This window comes from Protopterus annectens, chromosome 1.part0 (assembly GCF_019279795.1).
Source record: "Protopterus annectens isolate FY-2018-M chromosome 1.part0, PAN1.0, whole genome shotgun sequence".
NCBI lineage: Eukaryota > Metazoa > Chordata > Ceratodontiformes > Protopteridae > Protopterus > Protopterus annectens.
The window spans coordinates 208,405,205-208,426,022 of record NC_056725.1 but is presented as its reverse complement, the minus strand read 5'-3'; the positions used below and the strand labels follow the sequence as shown (position 1 = coordinate 208,426,022).

The window sequence follows — 20,818 nt, the reverse complement described above, 5'->3', positions numbered from 1 at the left end:
TATTGTTCCACTATAAGAAAAAGGGTTATAAAAGTGTAAACCTTATATGGTATGAAGACACTTCCTGAATAAGATAGGCATGAATATTAATTAGTAGGATGTCACTGATTTGTTAGTTTGAATTAATTGAAGCTGGTTTACTGTTTTTTTACCAATTAATTCATTAAATTAAGCTATATAAATGCAAATGTGAACTAAAGGCATTTATCTGATGAAGTCCTATGTGTATGGACGAAAACGCGTGTTATGCAGCTGATGTTATAAGAGCGTTAATTTATTTTAGTATTTTCTACGTTTGTAAGTGGAATATTTGAATAAACTTTCAGTGGTGTTATCCAAAGTGCTTCCTTGGTTCTTTGGCACTTTCGTTTGGATTTATTGATTTAGAGTATACAAATGTTATACAGTCAGCAAGCCATTTAGATAGTGTACGTTTAGTAATTGCCATGCCCTTTTTATTGTCTGCAAAAGCAACGAAGAGTTGATCCATTTTTCTGAAAGCTTTGGTCCTGTCTAAATAAAATCTTAGCTGCCTGTGGACATCCAACTTGTGCAACATATACTCCAGTTTGTTAGTATGGTTTTTGAAGAAGGTAGGGAGTTCTATAGACTGGTTAATATTCGTAACTGAACATATTTTTGGAAGGAAAGATGGATTTTGTAAAGAAACCCTGTCTGGGTGGAATATCAGGTAAGGTGGTCTAACCGATAATGCCTGCAGCTCTGAGACTCTACGAGCTGAGGTCACGGCGACGAGAAACAGCGTCTTCCACGACAAGAACTTTAGGAGGCATGACGAAGCAGGTTCAAAAGGTGGCAACATGAGTTGCGACAGTAGCAAATTCAGGCTCCATGGAAAGAAAGGTTTTCTGACAGGCTGTCTAAGATGGAAGGTTCCATTCAAAAAGGCTTTTCAAAGCCTGTGAGACATAATGGAAGAACCTCCTTCACCAATATGGAAGTTTGATATGGCCGCCAACTGTACTCTTAGAGTGGAAGTAGAAGCTCCTTCGTGAAAAAGGATGGATAAGAATTCTAAAATTTTATGTAAAGGAGCTACCAAGGGATCTAAGTTTTGACTAGATGCCCAATATACAAAGCGTTTCCACTTACTCGTATAGAGCTTAGTAGTAGAGGCTTTATGAGAAGCAACCAGGATGTGTTGAACTGACGGAGGGAGAAGATGAGACCTGGCTAGGCAGGGAAGCAGAGCAGCCAAGCTGCTAGTTTGAGGGATTGTAGAGACGGGTGAGGAACTCCCGACGAGTGTGTCAGCAGGTCTGGCACTGGGTCCAGAATCCATGGTTCCTCTATTTGATGAGCTCGAAGAAAGGGAAACCATATTTGACGAGGCCAGAACGGGGCTATGAGTATTATAGTCCTTTCCAGGCTCCTGGCTTTCTGTAGAAATCTGGGAATCAATGGAGTCGGTGGGAATGCATATAGGAGACCCGGGGGCCAATCGTGTATCAGTGAGTCCCTGGGACATCCCGCGGAGGGGGTAGAAGGGCAGAGTAGCTTCTGCATTTTGCATTCAATGGGGAAGCAAACAGATCGCAGCAAGGCTGGCCCCACTTGCGGAAGATCTTTTCCACCGTCTGTGAATTCAGGGACCACTCATGAGGTAACAGGATGGCTCTGCTCAACCTGTCCGCAATGATGTTGGATGACCCCGGGATGTGCGTTGCTATCAGAAAGAGACCCGTGGACTCTGCCCATTGCTAAATTCTCATGGCCTCTGCATAACGGGTAAGACCTGGTTCCCCCCTTGCTTGTTTATGTACCAGACTACAGACATGTTGTCTGTCTGAACTGCTACTGCCCCTAGAGGTAAGAGGGGTTGGAAGTGTTGCAACGCTAGGAACACCGCCCTCAACTCCAGAACATTTATATGTAGAGTGTACTCCGTGCTGGACCATTCTCCTTGGACTGTTCTTCCCTGAAAAAGGCCCCCCCACCCTATCAGGGAAGCATCCGTGGTTATGGTAGCTGTTGGGATGGGTAGAATGAAAGTACAGTTTTGTACCTACCATAAATGTAGATGTTGAGTGCTAATACAGCTGCAGTCCTCACAGATGGGTTCTCCTGCCGTCAGGCGGGTCCTCGGTCGGCCGAATTCCAAAGTCTAGGTCCAGCGTCGGTTGTCGTCGCTTCTTCCCTAACGTCAGTGCGACAGGGGTATAAAAGAACCAGCCGACGCCATTTTCTTCAGTTTTTCTTGCCCCAGATGTCAGGTGCCCCCAGAAGGAAGGCAATACATAAAATTAGGTAATAATGCAATGCAATATAATCAAAAAACAGTAGTTGCAAGCAAATACACCATAAAAGAATACCCCTAGAGGGGAAGGAGGGAGGGAAACCTGGACTGCAGCTGTATTAGCACTCGAACATCTACATTTATGGTAGGTACAAAACTGTACTATGTTCATCATGCATACAGCTGCAGTCCTCACAGATGGGTAGAATCCCAAAGCTAAGAAAGGGGTGGTAGGCACTAGGTGTAACTAGGAGGAGCCAAAATGCCCTGCAAGACTGCAGTGGCAAAGCCTGCTCTAGATTTGGAGTATAATGGTAAGTTGTAGTGCTTGGAGAAGGTATGCACAGAACTCCAAGTGGCTGCTTCCAAGATATCCTTGGTAGGAACTCCTCTGAGGAAGACTGTAGAGGCGACTGTGGCCCTAGTGGAATGAGTTCTAATGCCTGTAGGTACAGTTTTGCCATGAAAGGAATAGCAAAAGCGTATGCAGTGGGCTATCCATTTTGAAATTGTCTGTTTGGAAATTGGCTTTCCTTGAGCTCCTACTGCATAGGCCACAAAGAGCTGTTCTGATTTTCTGAAAGGCTTTGTTCTGTCCAAATAACGCAGTTGTCTGTGGATGTCCAAGGAATGTAGCAATCTCTCCCCTTTGTTTTGAGGATTAGGATAAAAAGTAGGTAAGTGTATGGCCTGATTTAAAGCTACCCTGGATACCACTTTAGGCATAAAGGACTGGTTGGTTCATAAGGAAACTCTGTCCTGATGGAAGATGATAAAAGGCTGGACAGCCATGAGAGCCTGTAATTCTGAAACTCTACGAGCTGAGGTGATAGCCAGAAGGAAAGCTGTTTTCCAGGACAAGTATTGCAAATCTGCTGAAGCAGCTGGCTCAGAAGGAGGCAGGGTCAGTTTTTCCAGAATGAAATTAAGATCCCAAGCAGGTATTGGTCGTTTCCTTGGAGGTCTCAAATTCTTAGCCCCTCTGAGGAACTGTCTTAAGAGAGGGTGAGAGAATAAAGGTGGATCAGTGTTGTATTCTGCAAAAATGGCTGAGGCATGGATTTTGATGGAGAAGAAAGAAAGTCCACTGCTTAGCAGTTCAGTCAAATATTGCAGTATTTCTGGTAAATTCAGTTTTCCAGGGTCCTGGCCCTTTTTCTCATTCCAGGTACAAAAACGTTTCCATTTTGCGGGAGTAAGCTTTTCTAGTTGATGGCCTTCTGGCCTCCAAAATGACATCCTGCACCTCCTTGGAGAGCAGGGCCTGCTGTGATGCTAAGGAATCTTCCATGCGGCTAGATTGAGTGTTTTTAGTTGACTGTGAAGAGTTTTGAAGCTGTGTTGAGTCAGAAGAGGCATTAGAGGCAGGGTCCATGGTGGGGAATGCGTCAGGCTCCTCAGGAGTGGGTACCAGTGTTGTCTTGGCCAGTCCGGAGCAATGAGGATCATCTTTGGTCTATCTGCTCTGGTCTTCAATAGCACTTTGGGCAGCAGAGGAAGAGGTGGGAAGGCATAAACTGTCATTGATGCCCAATTGAAAGAGAGAGCGTCCACTCTCCAGGCCTTTGGATGGAAGATCCTTGAGCAGAATTTTGTCAATTGATGATTTTTGTGGGAGGCAAATAGATCTATGTCTGGCCTTCCCCATTCTTGGATTATTTCTGTAAAAACATTTGGATGCAACTTCCATTCGTGTGGCTCTGTCATATTCCTGCTTACGTTGTCTGCCAGCGTGTTTTCCTTGCCTGGCAAGTACTGTGTTTGTAGTTCCATTTGTAAGTCCATGGCCATGTTCCAAAGTGACATGGCCAGTCTGCATAGGGGGTAAGAATGTGTTCCTCCCTGCTTGTTTATGTACCACATAACTGTGGTGTTGTCCGTTCTTATCAAAAGTTGACCTGGTTGTAGAAAGTTCTTGAAAGCTATAATAGCATTTATTACTGCTAGCATTTCTTTTTGATTGATGTGAAGGTGCTTTTCTTTTTGGGACCATTTGCCCTGAATGCACTGTTCTGTCATGTGCGCCCCCCCAGGCGTAGTCCGAGGCGTCTGTTGTGATGACTTGATTTGCTTGAGGCTTGCTGAAAGGAAGACCTGTGTTTGTTTGGCATGCTTGAGCCCACCATAGAAATTCCTTTTGCAGGCATGGAATTAGTGGTATTATTGTTTCCAAACTGTGGCTGTGTTGAGTTTCAGGTACCATTGCAGTTTCCTCATATGCAGCTTTGCACATGGGATTAGTAAGATGCAAGATGCCATGAATCCCAGAGCCTGCAGGATTTTCCTTGCAGTAAGCCTGGTGCAATTTGCTAGTGTTCTGAAGTATTGGATTAGTTGCCCCTGCTTTTCTGGTGTGAGGTCGGCCATCTGGGTGTTTGTGTCCAAGTTGGCACACAGGAAAATTATCTTCCGAGAGGGTATTCGTCTTGATTTCTTTTTGTTGACTGTGTATCCCAGAGAGTTCAATAACATTATTACGTAAGCCAGATGTTTCTGAAGGATGTGTTTGCTGTCCGCTTGGATCAGGCAGTCGTCCAAATAGGGATATATTTGTATCCCTTGAAGTCTGCAGTAGGTAATTACTGATGCCAGGCATTTCGTGAATACTCTGGGCGCAGTAGATAAGCCAAAGGGCAATGCAGAGAAGTGATAATGAGTTGAACCTGCATGAAATCTGAGGTATCTTCTGCAATTTTGTCTCATTTGGACATGCAGGTATGCCTCCTTGAGGTCCAATGTTACCAGCCAAGACTCCTTGCCCAGCATGGGAAGAAGCTGCTGTGGAGTGAGCATCTTGAATTTTGGTACGTGTAGGAATGTGTTTAGGATGGATAAATCCAGAATAGGTCTCCAATCTTTTCCCTTCCTTGGCACCAGAAATAGCCTGGAATAAAACCCTTGACCTTGTTTGTGCGTAGGTACCTCTTGAATAGCTTTCATGATCTGTAATTAGCCTTTGTGCCTCTGCCCTTTGATTGTGTGGCAGGTTTGGCATGCCTCTCATTTTTGGAAGGGTGTGAAAAAGGAATTTGTAGCCTTTGTTTATAATGTCCAGGATCCATTTGCCCTTTGTGACAGTATGCCAATTTTTTTTTGAAAATAATGCCAGCTTTCCTCCCAAGGGGGCTGCCATTTGAGATCTGGTTGGCATGCAAAGTGGAAAGTCATTGGGTTTGCTTTCTGATAGATTGCGAGTTGTCCTCACCACCTCTTTGTGTAGGAGCTTTCCATTGTCTGCCTCTGTACGATCCTTGGGATTGTCCTCTGCCCCTGGGGTGCCTGTATCTGCCTCTTTGGGGTCTGTCTGTGGCAGGACAGGACCAGTTTTTGGAAGGCCAATTTCTACTAAAACGTGGGGATTGAACCTGCAGAAATTCTTTCACAGTTTGCATTGATTTAGCCTTTTCCTCCATTTTCCTTAATACCTCCTCAGCATTAGCACCAAATAATACATCCTTTTGAAGAGGAGCGTCTAGTAATTTAGCTTTAACACGATCAGGTAAGGCTTGTTCATTAAGCCAGGCATGCCTACGTATGACTGATCCTGTAACAGCAGCTCTGCATGAGGCCTCTAGAGCATCAAAACCACATTGTAAGGTATGCTTACCCACTTGTTCTGCACTATGCATCAAGTCCTGCAACTCCTTCAAGTCTGGTTGTTCAGGTTGTGACATTTTACTTTTCAATTGTGATAACATAAACTGTTGGTATTTTAGCATATGAAACTGACAGTTTAAGGCCCTCATAGATAAGGTAGCAGATGTATATACCTTTTTTCCCCACCTTTCTAAGGATCTGGAATCTCTCTCGGAAGGCAAAGGATTTTTAGCAATGGAGGCCTTAACTCCCTTGGGGCCCTGTGAGATGGTTTCTGGGTCAGCAGCATGGCTCTTGTATAGAAATTGGTGTGAGTCAGGGACCCTGTAGTACCTGTCAGGCTTAGCTGGAGCTGGAGGTAGAGAGTCCGGGTTAAGGAAGGCCTCCGAGTAAACATCATCTAGGATGTCCAAGACAGGAGGTACAGCCAAAGGCCTGTGCTGAGGAAGCAAGAGAAATTCCCTGAGCCTTTTCTTAGAATCAGAATAATCCTGGCCTTCCCAGTGGAAGTGTTCCCTTAAGGTATGCAAAGTTTCCCCAAATGAGTAATCCTCAGGGGGGGGATACAGAAGGGATGGACTCCTCCGCATCAGAGTCTTCAAAAGGGGAGTAAGAATGTTCCTGATCATCAGAGTGCTCTGAAATAATGGAGCCCTGATCAGAGGAGGGGGAATCTTCCTCCACGCTAGGCCTTTTGTCTGGAGGGGGCTGAGAACCTCTGATAAGAGTAATTAAATCCTCAGCCATTTTAAGCATCTGTTTCTTAGGCATGGGGCCTGGAGATGGGCCCTGTGCAGCTGGTCTCAGAGTTCATGGTTGCTTTAGACTTAGTGAAAGCCTTGATAGAAAAAGAAGAGGAAGGTCTGAAGACACCTTGAGTGGAGGTGGACCTGTCCACATTCTGAGTCAACTCAGACAGTGGCTTCGGTATCTGTAGTCGGGGTGTGGGCAGAGGAGCCTGCGACCTCGGGTACAGTAGACACCGTCAAAGGCAGGTCGTCGGTAGGCAGGGGCTGCGTAGGCGCCTCACTGAGAACCGGACCACATGTAGCCGGCTTTGGCGTGGTGTCGGTAGAGGCCGCGGAACTCACGTGTCGGTCCTTGTCTTTTCGTTTTTTAGACAAAACCGGAGTCGGAGTATCCGACGACATAGTATAGTTAAATGCTTTTCCAAAATAATGCTGGGTGAACTCCGCCCGACACTTAATAGTGCGTTTGTTGAATGTAGCACAAAAGCGACAGACCGAGACCTCGTGGTCTGGGCCTAAACAAGGTATACAGAGGGAATGGAAATCCTTAAGGTATTTGCTTCCCACAAGAAATACAATTATTAACTTTGCCTGACATCGGTCTGAGGCAAGAAAAGGTTCCCCAACGGGGTACTTAGCTTTTAAGAAGACTTCGGTTTCCAAATTTTCGTAATCTCAGGAGCTGGCCGACCGGCACTTGCGAACTGCTTCTGCTTCGGGCACCGCGCGGCAAGAAAGACTGAAGAAAATGGCGTCGGCTGGTTCTTTTATACCCCTGTCGCACTGACGTCAGGAAAGAAGCGACAACCGACGCCGGACCTAGACTTTGGAATTCGGCCGACCGAGGACCCGCCTGACAGCAGGAGAACCCATCTGTGAGGACTGCAGCTGTATGCACGATGAACATCGGACGACCCACAGTGAGGTTCTGGTCGCACACCCACCATGAGAGGTCCCGTCTGCAAGATTCTGTTATCCTGATCTCGTGTGTTAGGGGTAGGTGTTGGAACGGCCACTGCGCAAAAAGTAGCCATTGAAGAATCCTCATGTGTAACCTTCCCATAGGGACTGCAATTAATGCGGCTGCCATCAGTCCCCAACACTTTTAACACTAGTTTGGCCGGGGCTTTCTTGCTGACTAGATGTAGGACCTGCTGTTTGAGTGTTGAAGCTCTTACTGGGGGGAGTTTTAGAAGTGTCGATTGTGTATTTAGATCTGCTCCGATGAAGGAAATACACTGTGAGGGCGATAAACAAGACTTTTCGAAGTTTATGGATATCCCTCAGTGGGAATAAAGGCCGATTGTGTAGTCTCTGGCTTGCAATAGTCGACGCTCTGTGGTGGCGGTGAGGAGCCAGTCGTCCAGATAGGGAAACACCCAGAATCCTTGTCGTCTCAAGTGAGCTGCAACTACTGCCATGCATTTGGTGAACACCCTGGGGGCTGAGGCGAGTCCAAAGGGCACAGCTCGAAACTGAAAGTGACTGGCCCCCAGCCGGAAGCGCAGGTGATCTCTGGACGGTCTGGCCATTTTGATGTGGTAGTACGTGTCTGAGATCTATAGAGCACATCCGATCGTCCTTCTGTAAGAATGGAAGGATCGATTGAAGCGTGACCATCCAGAACTTTTCCTTCTTCACGAAGTTGTTGAGACGGCTGAGATCTAAGATCGGTCTCCAGTCCCCTGTCTTTTTTGGAATTAAAAAGAACCTTGAGTAAGTTCCGAATCCTCTTTGGTCCGCCGGGACTGGTGGGATGACTCTGTTTTCGAGCAGCTTTGAAATTTCTATAGCTGCTAGTTTTCACAGACGGGCTGGCACGTCTGGAAATTTCCTTTGTAGAGGTGGTGTTGAAAAGAAGGGGATTTTGTATCCTCTGGTTATAATGCTTTTTACCCAAGAATCTGAAGTAATGTTTAGCCAGGCCAGTGGGTATAAAGCTAAGCGACCCCCGACTGCCTCCAGAGCAGGACAGCCGGGCCTCCCTTCAGGAGTGCTGGAAAGGCTTCCCAGGGACGGAATCCCTGTCGCCTTGGCTATGCGGACCCCCTCTGCCGCCTGGTTGGCGACTTCCATTTCTACCCCCACGTCTGCCTCTGAAGGGGGTATCACTCTGTGATGTCTGGAAAGATCCCCGATTCTTACGGAACCACATTTTTCCGCCTCGTTGCCCTTTGGGGTATGGTCTAGTAGGAGCGGAAAAACGGACCCCGACAGCAGACAGGGTCTTTCCCTCTTGCTCGCACCAAGTGAGAGTCTCCTTAACCTTGGGCCCGAAAAGTGTAGCACCATCCAAAAGGGGCATTAGCAAAGGAAGACTTGAAGGCTTCCGCAAAGGAGCACAGCCGCATCCATGATTGCCTTCAAAGAGCAATCGTTGAAGCTGCAGCTCTACTCGATCCCTCGGCTGCATACGAGATGAGCCTCATGGATGAGTTTACTATGGATGTGAGGGTGTTAAGTTGTGCTGTTACCTTATCTGAAACAGCAGCATCTGTGTTACCCTGGAGGGTATCTGTCCGCTCCTTGATGAGATCCCTCTGTAATCGTGTGAAATGGGTCAGGTAGTTTAGCGAACACATGGAAAAAGTCGCTGAACTAAAAATGCGCTTCCCGTATCTGTCCATAGTCCTAGAATCCTTATTAGGAGGATGAACAGATGAGGAAGACACAGACATCTCCTTTTTCGTGGCTGCCGCCACCACCATAGCGTCGACAGGGACTCCCTTGGTGAGATAAAATTTATCTTGGGGGGCAGTGATGAACTTGTTTGGTTTCCTAGGTACTGGCTCCACTGTGTCAGGTGTCTCCCACGCCCTTCGAGCAATCAAATCCATTAATTCATCTAAGGGCGGGGTCACCCAGGAGGTAGAAGGTTGAGCCCCAAAAGCCTTCAGCAGCACAGACTCGTCCTCAGAGGGGGCTAGGGACTGCCAGTCACCCCTCTGTTTCAAGATCTCCAGGATGTCTGCAAATGACACATCCTCCGATGGTGATTTGGGGGACCCCTCTGCCTCATCCAAATCTGTGTCAGACATTAGAGATTCCTGTGGGGAATCTATGTGCCTCCTCTTGCACAACCGTTTCCTTGGGACCTCATCAGAGGGGGCTTCTGGTGAGGCCTCCAAGGAACAGGGGGAACCCTCTGTGGGTGGCTGAGGCAATTGGGATCGACGCTTGGGATGGATCGTGGGGGGCAGAAACAGAAAGTGGCCCTTTTGGGGAAGGAGAAGATTCCCCTGATGATGTGGTTGTCTGTGCAGACAATACCTTCCTCATAAGGTCAAAGGCCCCAGAACCCCTGGCTAAGGGCTCCCCAGGTTCCGAAGAACACGGACGCATCCCAGAACCAGGTGCCGTGGGCTCCGGCCCCGAGGACGGAGCCGAACCAGTCTGTGCCGAGGCCCCGAGAGGGAGAGTTGGCACCGGCAGGTCGGTACGACTCTCTGTCCCAGAACCGAGCAAAGACAGTCGGCTCCACGACTCCCCTAACGGTTCCGAAGGAGTCGAAGTCAAAGGTGTCGATCATGCAATGGATGGCTTTGGCACCGAGGGCTCCGCTATCATCAGGTCCTCTTCTCCCGGCTCCGAGATCTGGATGGGTCTCGAAGGAGGACCCGTTGGAGATATGGGGAGGCCTTCTAGTTTCGACATCAACTGGGAGGAAACTGCAATTAACTTGGAAAGGGCCGTATTCTCCATGAGTTTCTGCACGACACGATCCACATCTGTGTCAGACAACGGTCTGGAAGAACGGGTCGAAGGAGCCGAAGATAGCACCGACCGAAGAATGGACGGTGGTGACAGTTCTGACACCGGTTCCAAGATCTGGGGCTCAGTAAAAGATAAATGTTTGACGCTCAGCCCCGAGATCTGTGGAACCGGCGAACGAACCCGAGAAGATGAACTCGGAGCCGATGACATGGGCTCCGACATCTTCGACCCCTTCGAGGATTTAGAAGCCTGATCAGACTTGTCCAAAGCCTCTTGAAAGGCCGGCTTCAACAATCCTCTGTCAATAAGCTTCCTGCGTCTATCTGTCATGACCCTCCCGCTAAAGGAATGACAAATAGAGCAATCCTCTTGGAGATGGAGAGGGCCAAGACAGTAGACACAGGAAGCATGATTGTCAGTAATGGACATTTTCTGCCCACACTGACATCATTTAAAATCAGATTTGGCTTCTTCTGACACTGCACAGTAACAATGAAGATCACTACAATAATAGGTAAAAAAATAACTATCCTAGCAATATATGTATACTAAACAGTTATAATATAATACTCTCACAAAAAATACCACACCTAAGAAAAAAAGGTTAGGCCACAAAGGTGCTTGAATAAGAAAATTGGGTAAATATATATATATCAGACACACAGCACTTCTACAGTAACTAGTAACTATAATGAAGTATCAAAAAGAAATAAATTTGAATTCTTATCTGAAGACTCAACAAAAACTCAAGTTTCTATCTGGTCCGAGCTCTCCTCGATCCGATCTGTTGCAGCGGCAAACTAGATCTGAGTAATGGCAGGGAGGATTGTGGGATATGGGCTGGTCTCGAGCTTCTCTGAGATTCAGAGCTTTGCAATTCGGCCGACTCGGAGCCGAGGAACCCGTGTGTAAGAACAAACGGCGAGATTGAACACTCTTACATTCACAGTTTAACATTTTAGGTTTTTATTGCCTCTCTTCAAAGAAAATTCTAAATGTCTGGCAGGCACAAGCCACTATCATATAAAATTACTCTGTTGTGGGAAATGAAGCACTGAGAACACATAAATTAAATAAAAACTTCAAAGCAATGCTGGTTATCACTGAACAGCACCCCAATCAATGCAGCATAAAATGCTGACATTGCACCAATACTGGACTTATGGTAAAGGCACAGCTGAAGATAACTTTGGCTGGCTGGGAAAAAGAAGGGCATATAAAGTGGGTAAACCCATTTGTAAATACCTTCTGTGATTCTCCCTGAAAAATAAATTCTTACACACATTCCTACCATATCAACTACAAACATACAGTAGAAACTCTGTCCTCATTCCAAATGCTAAGCAGCCTGTGCAGGTACTGTATAGAGTAGACAGCCTGTTCCAACAGCTCTGATGAGATGTTAGGCTCTCAAAGAAGCCCCTTCTTGGGGGAGAGTATCAGGGCTCTAAGATGGGTCTGACCATGACTAAAACCTTTGTTGTGACCCTTTGTGAAGGCTCCCTAAGCTAAAGCAAACTCAGATATCATCCCCATAGGGAGCACTATATTAAAGGTGGTGATTGTTAGGTGGATACTCATCCTCTTGAGCTACTCTGTCTGGAGTGAAGGCAGCAAGACTATTCCTTCAGTACATTCCTAAGTCTGCAAGAAGACTTGTTCTTCTCATGAGGGGGCCCCATTAGTTTTGAAAGAAGAAAAGATGAAGGATGACTCACAGAGGTGTTGTATGCTGGAGATGGCAAGCTTCTTTTTCAGAAGTCTTCTACGAGAGGTAATGTGTAGGCTGGCTAAACAAAACTTTCCCTTAAAAGGGATGCCCATGATTGGCTGAGCTCTTTCTTGAAAGATGGCACCCTCAGCCAGTCTACCCTGCACAGGTACATCCTCATCCTGAAAACCCTACCCAAAGCATCAAAGTCACACCATAGCAGGCCACATAGAAAACAGCCAGAATTAGGGAATACGGAAAGCTTATCAAATGTTGTGTGTAACAGGCAAGACTGGAACCTGCAGAGATGAGAGGAAAATTTGATGGCTGTGAGCCTTAACATGGCAAAGGACATTTTCTTACCCACCATGTCCAAGGCTTCAGACTCCTTGTTGAGTAGCCATTAGCACAACACAGTGGTTACTGGGAGTTTTGCTTTAACAAGGAGATTATGGGCGAGTCAACTTGAAAATACTAAGCCAGAATCTCACTACACTTAACCAAGTGGTTACAGGAAGTTTTTGCTTTCCTAAGAAGCACAGCAGAGCAAAGGTGCTTCCATATATGGCAACCCTGATGACTTACTCCAAAGTCCAAAAATTCTACCTTTCTTCCCTAAACACCAAGGTATTTCTGGGGGAGGAGAAAATGGAGGGGGGGGTGCAGCCATACCTCTCAAATGTCCAGATGTTTCACCTGATATTTTTGGTCTGTTCCTCGTACAATTTTGTGGTTTTCTGGCAATCACTGATGAATGAAGTCACTAAATACAGACAAATTTATAACAATAATATTTAAAATGTGTCAGGGTCTTTATAGTTTCATTTTAGCCTTTGCCCAGATTTCTTGCATTAGCAGTTTTAGAGGTGAGAGGCCAACCCATGGTGAGCTTCACCAATTTCATTGCTTTCCCAAGGAAAAAAATATTTAGAGGGATAGCTATAAGCATGGAGTGGAGTCATCATTTTTAGTCATTTCTGAAACATTGGCCTCTCATACTCAGACTACTCACATGATTCTAAGAAGGCAGTCACCCACAACCACCACCAACAGGGTAAAGCCTCAACACTCAGCAAGTGTAAAGTTCAGGGGTGCTTGAGGCAGGTACTGGACATCTGCTAACAAGGACATGGCACTCTGGGATGTACCCATCAAACAGCAGCATGGGAACAGAAAGTATACAAAGGGATCAGTGCTTGTATTGTTATTAATCCCCGTGACTGATATCCTGCACCCATATGGACAGATTAAATCAGAATTCAAATATTAGTTTGAAGTCAGAGGCCTAAAACACAAGTCCTTGCATGGCAAGGTTCATTGTAACAGCATCCTCCTTGACCTGAGCCAACAGGCTCAACTGGGTAAACAGTGGGTGGATGGAATATTGGGGAGAAGTCTTAAGCTTTTAAACCCAACAAACCTACCGGAGGCCTGGTTACTCTAAGGGCGACTCCCAGGAAATAGGTTTGTACAGCTTGGGGGGGGGGGGGTATATGGTACCTCCCCCACCAACACAGATCATCTCCATTCCAGGTTGGCATTTTGGAGCAAAAAAAGTCCAAAGGAGAGAAAAAAAGGAGAGGGCAGGGAGATTAGAGAACACAGACAGACTACAAAACAAGCAACAAAGGCTAAGACTGAAAGAGAGCTGGCTCAATAAGGGAGGAAAGGGCTATTTTGTTTTGTTTATATATATATATATATATATATATATATATATATATATATATATATATATATATATATATATATATACACACACACACACACACACACACACACACACACACACACACGTATATGGGAAAAGGAAGGGATAGACCTTGACAGGCTGAGCAAAGATGGGAGGGACACTACCAAAAAGCAAAGGTACTCAATGCTTTGCTTCATGTATTCACAAAGGAAAGCAAGAGGAGAATGCTATACAGAGAGGAAAGGGCAGAGAACAGTGGGCAGACACCAGGATAGACAGACAGGGTCTCTCAGGGAACTGGCTGCCCCCGGGGAGATTAAAACACAAGGGCCAGATGTGAGTCTAGGAAGTGCACTGGCAGATAAGCATCTCTCTCTCAGGTTAACAGGATTATTGACAATGACAGAAAGTGGTCTGAAAGAGAACTGTGGTATCCCTGTATATGGGAGGAGCACAAACATCCAGGAAAATAGAGGCCAGTTAACTTAATAATGGCACAGGAAAGTCATAGGGAGAATTCATGTGAATGACTGGTACCACTTTGGAAAACATTCCCAAGGACAGTAGTCAACATGGAATCAAGGCCAGAATAGGTTATTAGTTAAGCCGGGACGAGTTTCTCAACTGGGTTACAAATAAACTTGACAGAGTGCAAGTAGCTGCACAGTTCACCTGGACTTCAGTAAGGCCATTACTTTGGTCCCACACAAGGGATTCAAGACATTAAAATGGTAAACTATACAAGCTTACTTATTTTCTCCTTCTGCTACCAAGAAAATCTCTGGATAGGGCTAAGGGCATGAACAGGACTGAGGATCTGGACAGCTGTATGGACGAATGTTAAGACAAAGAGGATTATGGTAACTAGGACAATGTCAGGAATCTGTAAAGTGACTAGTGGAAGCATTTGCCTTGGGATCCAGCACTCTTCAGTGTCTCTAGCAAGTACTAGGAGCAAAAGAGAAAATAACAAACTTCTCTGCTGATGAAACAAAGATAAGTATAGCAGTATGGGATGGCGGAGAATTGTCAATTATATGGAAAAGCTGAACAAGTACAGAAAGATGTTTTTATTTTTCAAAGCATGCAACTGCAAACTCCTGCATTTAAGTGATGACAATTCTGGCGTGAAGCATCAGCTGGGAAGATTGAAACTGATAGTAATACACAGTATGTGCAGGTGTTGATCACACCTGAGCAGACTCACCAAGAGTAGAGGGACAAGTCGGTAATGGCAACAACAAAAAGCTGGCATGTATCTACAGAAATTCCAGAAGCAAAGAGGCAAGTCTTTTTTACTATACAGCACTTTGGTTAGATCACACTGAGTACTATATACAGTTCTGAAAACCATTTAAGAAAAAGGACATTCTAGAGTTGGAAGAAAGTTAACAGAAAGATACATGAGAAAAAAAAAAAGCATATGCCTTTACTGAAAGTGTTTTTTTGAGCCTATTCACTGCCTAACAGAAGGGAGTCCCAGGTCCACTATGATGAAAGTCATACAGAGAGGACCTCATTCAGGTAGCAATAAAGGAGAGGGCACAGTCAGCAGACTGCAGATGCTTAATGCTACCTGGAATTCCTGAAGTAATTTTTTTCACAAGAAAGTTATTAATCCAATGAACAGACTATTGGAATGAGTGGTAGTGAAAGAAATCATAGAGGTATTTAAGAAGGCACGAGACAAGTGAAAAAGGGAGAAAGGCACTGATTGAGAGGAGACAGAATGTAAAGGCACTTCAAAGGGTAGACTAATTGGGCTTATTTATTTTCTAGGTCTATCAAGAAAATTGAAAGTAATGTAATAGTGCGAGTCAGGGGCTGCTCTGTTGAAGTAGAACATGTTTGGGGGATCAAGCTCTCACTCTAGTCAAAGATGATCTCATGGCATCCTGGGAGCAGATGCTCATTTCAGCAACTGACCTACCTCTTACAAAGCTTCACCATGCTCCAACTTCTTTTTCTCGAACCTGTAGACAGACTCTAATAAGTATCCAGGGTTGCAAATGGGACCTTCCTACAATTCCACTGCAAGGAAAACTTCAAATACCTTTTTCAATTTGCCAAACAGTTAGCCCATGAGTTTACAGGTAAGCTGGTCTGAACGTCTAGTACTTATTTGCCTCCCAGTAGAAACAATGCCCATGCAATTCCGGACTCAGCAGAAACTGCAAGGGCATTCCAAGCATCAAACATTAGAATTCTCACATGTGAAAGTTAGGATTAAGTTCTAAACTAAGCAAGCAGCAGAAAAGAAATGGGGGCTCAGATTACACGTCTCTACAAAATGGCATGCTATCAGTGCATACACGAGCAGAAGACCAAGCCCCATCCCCAAGAATGCAGGAGTTACAGATAGAAATTAAGCAGAACTGAATTGGAACAAAGGGTGATGCCAGTAATAATCGCCACAGAGGGGAATCTCAATCACTGGAAAGCAAGTTTACACTACAGCATGTGTCAAGATAGGACACATATACCTGCAATATTCCAACAAGCACTGAGCAGAAAATTCAAAGTCGGCTGAAGGGCATAATCTTACAATTCATACATTTTACAGTTTTAATTCAAAAATGTCTTAAATAAAATATACAGTTAAGAATTAAAATCTGAAAACTTACATCTTGAAGTGTGGTTTCTACTAGACTAGGTAATTTGGATAGAATTTCTTTAACCTGCACCAATATCTGTAAGAAAGAAAATACAAGGTAATCCCTTGAACACCACTACAATTCCTAATAGTCTGCTTTTCCAGAAAACAATTATAAAGTACTCACTGTAACTATTTGTAGACAGTCTTAAAAATTCATTCTATAATGAAGTCTTAAACACAAGGCTCTTGCAGAATGAAGAGCCTTTAAATGACGTTTGCACACAGAGACCTCACTTACATATTAGGGCTCAACTCTGGACACTGCACAGTTTTAACAAGTTCACACTGTTTAAACCACTTGCCTTGGTACCTTTTAACAAAATAATAAACTAAAAAAAAAAAAAAAAAAAAAAAAAAAAAAAAGAGAGAGAAACTAGGAACCCTGAAAATTAAAAAATAAATAAACAATCATACAATTGTTAGACCCAAATTAGATGAACACCTACTGACAGTAGCAACTGAATATCAAAGTTAAACATAAACGAAGGTGGCTAAACATGACTGTAGCAGCTTGAGGCCTACATTACCTCTTTAAAGTTTGTAGCAAGTACACTGAGTAAATTGATGGAAAGTTCATATTTTGCTTGAACTGTCTACATTCACAGCTGAAGACAGTTTGTAAAAGCCTGCTAAATGTTAGGATGAAAAATTTCCAAATTATTTTTACTGAAATTGTGCACTTCAATACAGAATCAAAGTACATTAGTGCAAACCATCCAGATGCACAGCTCTTTGCTAACATCAGTACAACTTAAACAAGAAGTTATGTACTCACCATAACATTTGATGTATGTAGTCCATCTCGCCTTACATTCTTAACCCTGGGTTCGGAGCCAAACCTCGGCTCCGACTCAGCCATACTCTAGCTTGAAGTCTTCAATTGGCTCGTAGCTAAGAGGTATCCCATCATGAAACAGGCCCATTCCCCAGATTTTGTTTGCTGCAACTGCACACACACACACACACACACACACACACACACACACACACACACACACACACACACACACACATACTGAGAACAACCACCCCAACCGAAAGGACCACCAGGTCCTCAAGGGGGGGGGGGGGGTAGTAAGAATGTAAGGCGAGATGGACTGCATACATCGAACTATATGGTGAGTACATAACTTCTTGATGTTGTGTAGTCCAATCTCGCCTTCATTCTTACCCCTGGGGCAGCATCCCTAGCACCTTGACCTTGGGTGGCTCAGTGAAAAATACTCTTGAACACTGTGGAACCAAAGGAAGATCTGCCTCTAGAGACCAGATCTAATTTGCAGTGACTAATAAAAGTATGAGGCGAAGCCCATGTTGCTGCAGCAGAAATATCATTCCTAGACATCCTAGCCTGAAATGCAGTAGAGGTAGCCACAGATAGTGTAGAATGAGCCTTCACTTTAAAGGGTAATTCTTTGCCTTTGGAAAGTACAGTTGAGTACACTTACCATAAATGTAGATGTTAGAGTGTATTCACTGTTGCAGTCATTACACTAAGGTTATCCTGCTGGCAGGCTACCCTCAGTCGGCCTGAATTCCAAAGTCTAGGTCCGGCGTCGGTTGCTGTCGCCTCTTTCCTGACGTCAGTGCACCAGGGGTATAAAAGATGCAGCTGATGCCATTTTCTTCAGTTTTTTTTGCCCCAAATGTCAGGTGCCCCCTTAAAGGGTAGGCTAAAAATATGCCAATAAAACATGCATGCACCAAAATATATATAATACCTTCATCTATAAGCAAATACACCACATAGGTTGATAGGTTAGAGAAGAGCTGATAAATTGCAGCAAAGATATGGGGGATGGTGGGTAACATGGACTGCAACAGTGAATACACTCGAACATCTACATTTATGGTAAGTGTACACAACTGTACTATGTTCTTCGTGTTTCACTGTTGCAGTCATTACACTTGGATTGAATCCCAAAGCTAAGGTTGGGAGGCTGGAGCCAAATAGCACTAGCAGCGGCTATGAGGCCCTGCAGAACTGCAGTGGCAAAGCCTGCCCTTGATTTAGAGTAGAGTGGTAAATGATAGTGCTTTGTAAAGGTGTGCACTGAACTCCAGGTTGCAGCCTCTAAAATGTCTTTGGTTGGTACTACCCTGAGGAAGGCTGCTGAAGTGGCTGCTTCTCTGGTTGAATGTGGCCTAATGCCTTTAGGCACTGGCTTGCCATGTTGTGAATAGCGGAAACGGATGCAGTGGCCTATCCACTTTGAAATAGTCTGCTTTGAGATAGCCTTTCCTTGTGATCCTGCAGCATATGCCACTAGTAGTTGCTCTGTCTTTCTGAAAGCTTTGGTTCTGTTCAGGTAGAAGTGTAGCTGTCTGTGCATGTCCAAAGAGTGCAGAATTCTCTCCCCCTTATTCTGTGGTTTGGATAAAAAGTAGGCAGATGAATAGTTTGGTTAAGGGCCACACTGGACACTACCTTAGGCATAAATGTTGGGTTTGTCCTCAAAGAAACCCTGTCTGGATAAAAAATTATAAAAGGTTCCACAGCCATTACAGCCTGTAGCTCTGAGACTCGTCTTGCAGAGGTTATTGCTAGGAGCAGAGCTGTTTTCCAAGATAAAAACTTTATATCATAGCGACTGGCTCAAAAAGAGGCAGGGTGAGTTTTTCCAAAACATAATTGAGGTCCCATGCAGGTATTGGTAATCTCCTTGGAGGCCTTAAGTTTTTGGCTCCTCTGAGGTACTGCCTTAACAGTGGATGAGAAAAGATTGGTGGCTCTGTATTGTAATGAGCCGAAATGGCAGAGGTATGAATTTTGATTGATGAAAAGGATAGGCCTTTGTCTGAGGAATATTTGGTACAGATGTGTCAATTCCTTGTGCCCGGGTCCAAGCACAGAATCTCTTCCCATTTTCCAGCATAAGATTTTCTGGTACTAGACCTTCTGGCCTCCAAAATGACATCCATTACAGCTTTAGGGAGAGGCGCATTTTGTATTACTACATTATCCGCCATGCTGCCAGATTTAAGGTCTTTAATTGGCTGTGCAGGATCGGATTGTTTTGTTGGGACAGTAGATGAGGTATTTGAGGCAAGGTCCAAGCCGGGCATTGAGACAAGTTACTTAGGATTGGATACCAGTGCTGGCGAAGCCAGTCTGGAGCAATCAGTATCATATCTTTGGCTTCTCTTGTCTGACCTTTAGGAGTACCTTGGGGAGGAGAGGCAGTAGAGGAAAGGCATATGCTGCTAAGCTTCTCCAGTTGAAAGAGAGGGCGTCCACTTTTCATTCTTAACTGTGATAAGTCCTTCTGCAGAATCTTTTTAGTTGGTAGTTGTGAGGAGAGGCAAATAGATCTATATCCGGGCATCCCCATTTCCTTGTTATCATGCTGAAGACTTGTGGATCTAATTTCCACTTGTGGGGATCCATGACGTTTTTGCTTAGTTCGCCTGCCAGAGTATTTATCTTTCCTGGCAGGAATTGTGCCTGCAGATGTACCTGGTAAGTCAAAGCTGTGTCCCACAGAGTCATGGCTAGTCTGCAAAGGGGGTAAGAATGAGTGCCTCCCTGCTTGTTTATATACCACATGACCGTGGTGTTGTCTGTTTTTATCAGTAGTTGTTCCGGATGAAGTAGGTCCTTGAAGGCTGTCAGGGCATTCTGGACAGCTAGCATCTCTTTTTGATTGATATGTAGATGCATTTACGGACCATGTTCCTTGAATACATCTTCCTGCCATGTGGGCCCCCCAGGCATAATCTGATGCATCCGTTGTTAATGTCTGCCTGGCTGGGGGTAAAGTGAATGGCTGTCCCTTGTTCTGCTGACAAGCCTTCGCCCACCAGGGAATGACGTAGGAATTCCCAGGTAGGGAATGAGGGGAAAAAGAAGTTATGTACTCACCATAACGTTCCATCTGGGTAGGTACTTCATTTGTCTGCAACCTGTGGGTATCGGATCCGACTTCGGATCCGAGCCGGCAGCTTTCCAAACTTCAAGATCCAAGCTCCTCCCCCCTACCCATAATCCCCTGCTACCAACCACATTACCTCAGATCTTTTTTTTTTTTTTTTTTTTTTTTTTTTTGCCTTACCAACCTGGAAACACGAAAAATCAACTGCAAAGGTGATCAGAAAACCCCGAAAGGTTCAGGGGATGGCAGGGGGGGGGTCGGCTGCAGACAAATGAAGTACCTACTCAGATGGAACGTTATGGTGAGTACATAACTTCTTTATCTGAAGTAGTTACTTCATTTGCTCTGCAACCTGTGGGACAGAGTCCCCAGCTACCTTATAAGAACCTGGGTGGTCCTTACGGAAGGATATTCCGAAGCACCGCGGAGCCAAAAGAAGCCCTACTTCTCGAAATCACATCTAATTTATAATGAGAAATGAACGTACGAGAAGAGGACCAAGTAGCTGCTGAACATATGTCATCCACTGGAACCCTAGACCAGAAGGCTGTTGAGGTGGCTACAGATCT

General features: G+C 44.9%; 1 protein-coding gene across 1 annotated transcript in view; it reads right to left on the bottom strand.

Annotated features, from left to right (window-relative positions):
• The window catches only part of LOC122799510 (serine/threonine-protein phosphatase 5-like), a 995,806-nt gene that overhangs the window by 957,135 nt on the left and 17,853 nt on the right, over positions 1–20,818 (bottom strand). Inside the window, exons 2-3 of the mRNA XM_044069034.1 lie at positions 16,616–16,706; positions 16,346–16,439 (exon numbers count right to left, since the gene is read on the bottom strand). Of these exons, the coding sequence (XP_043924969.1) occupies positions 16,346–16,439; positions 16,616–16,706 (185 nt within the window). The remainder of the gene's footprint in view (positions 1–16,345; positions 16,440–16,615; positions 16,707–20,818) is intronic.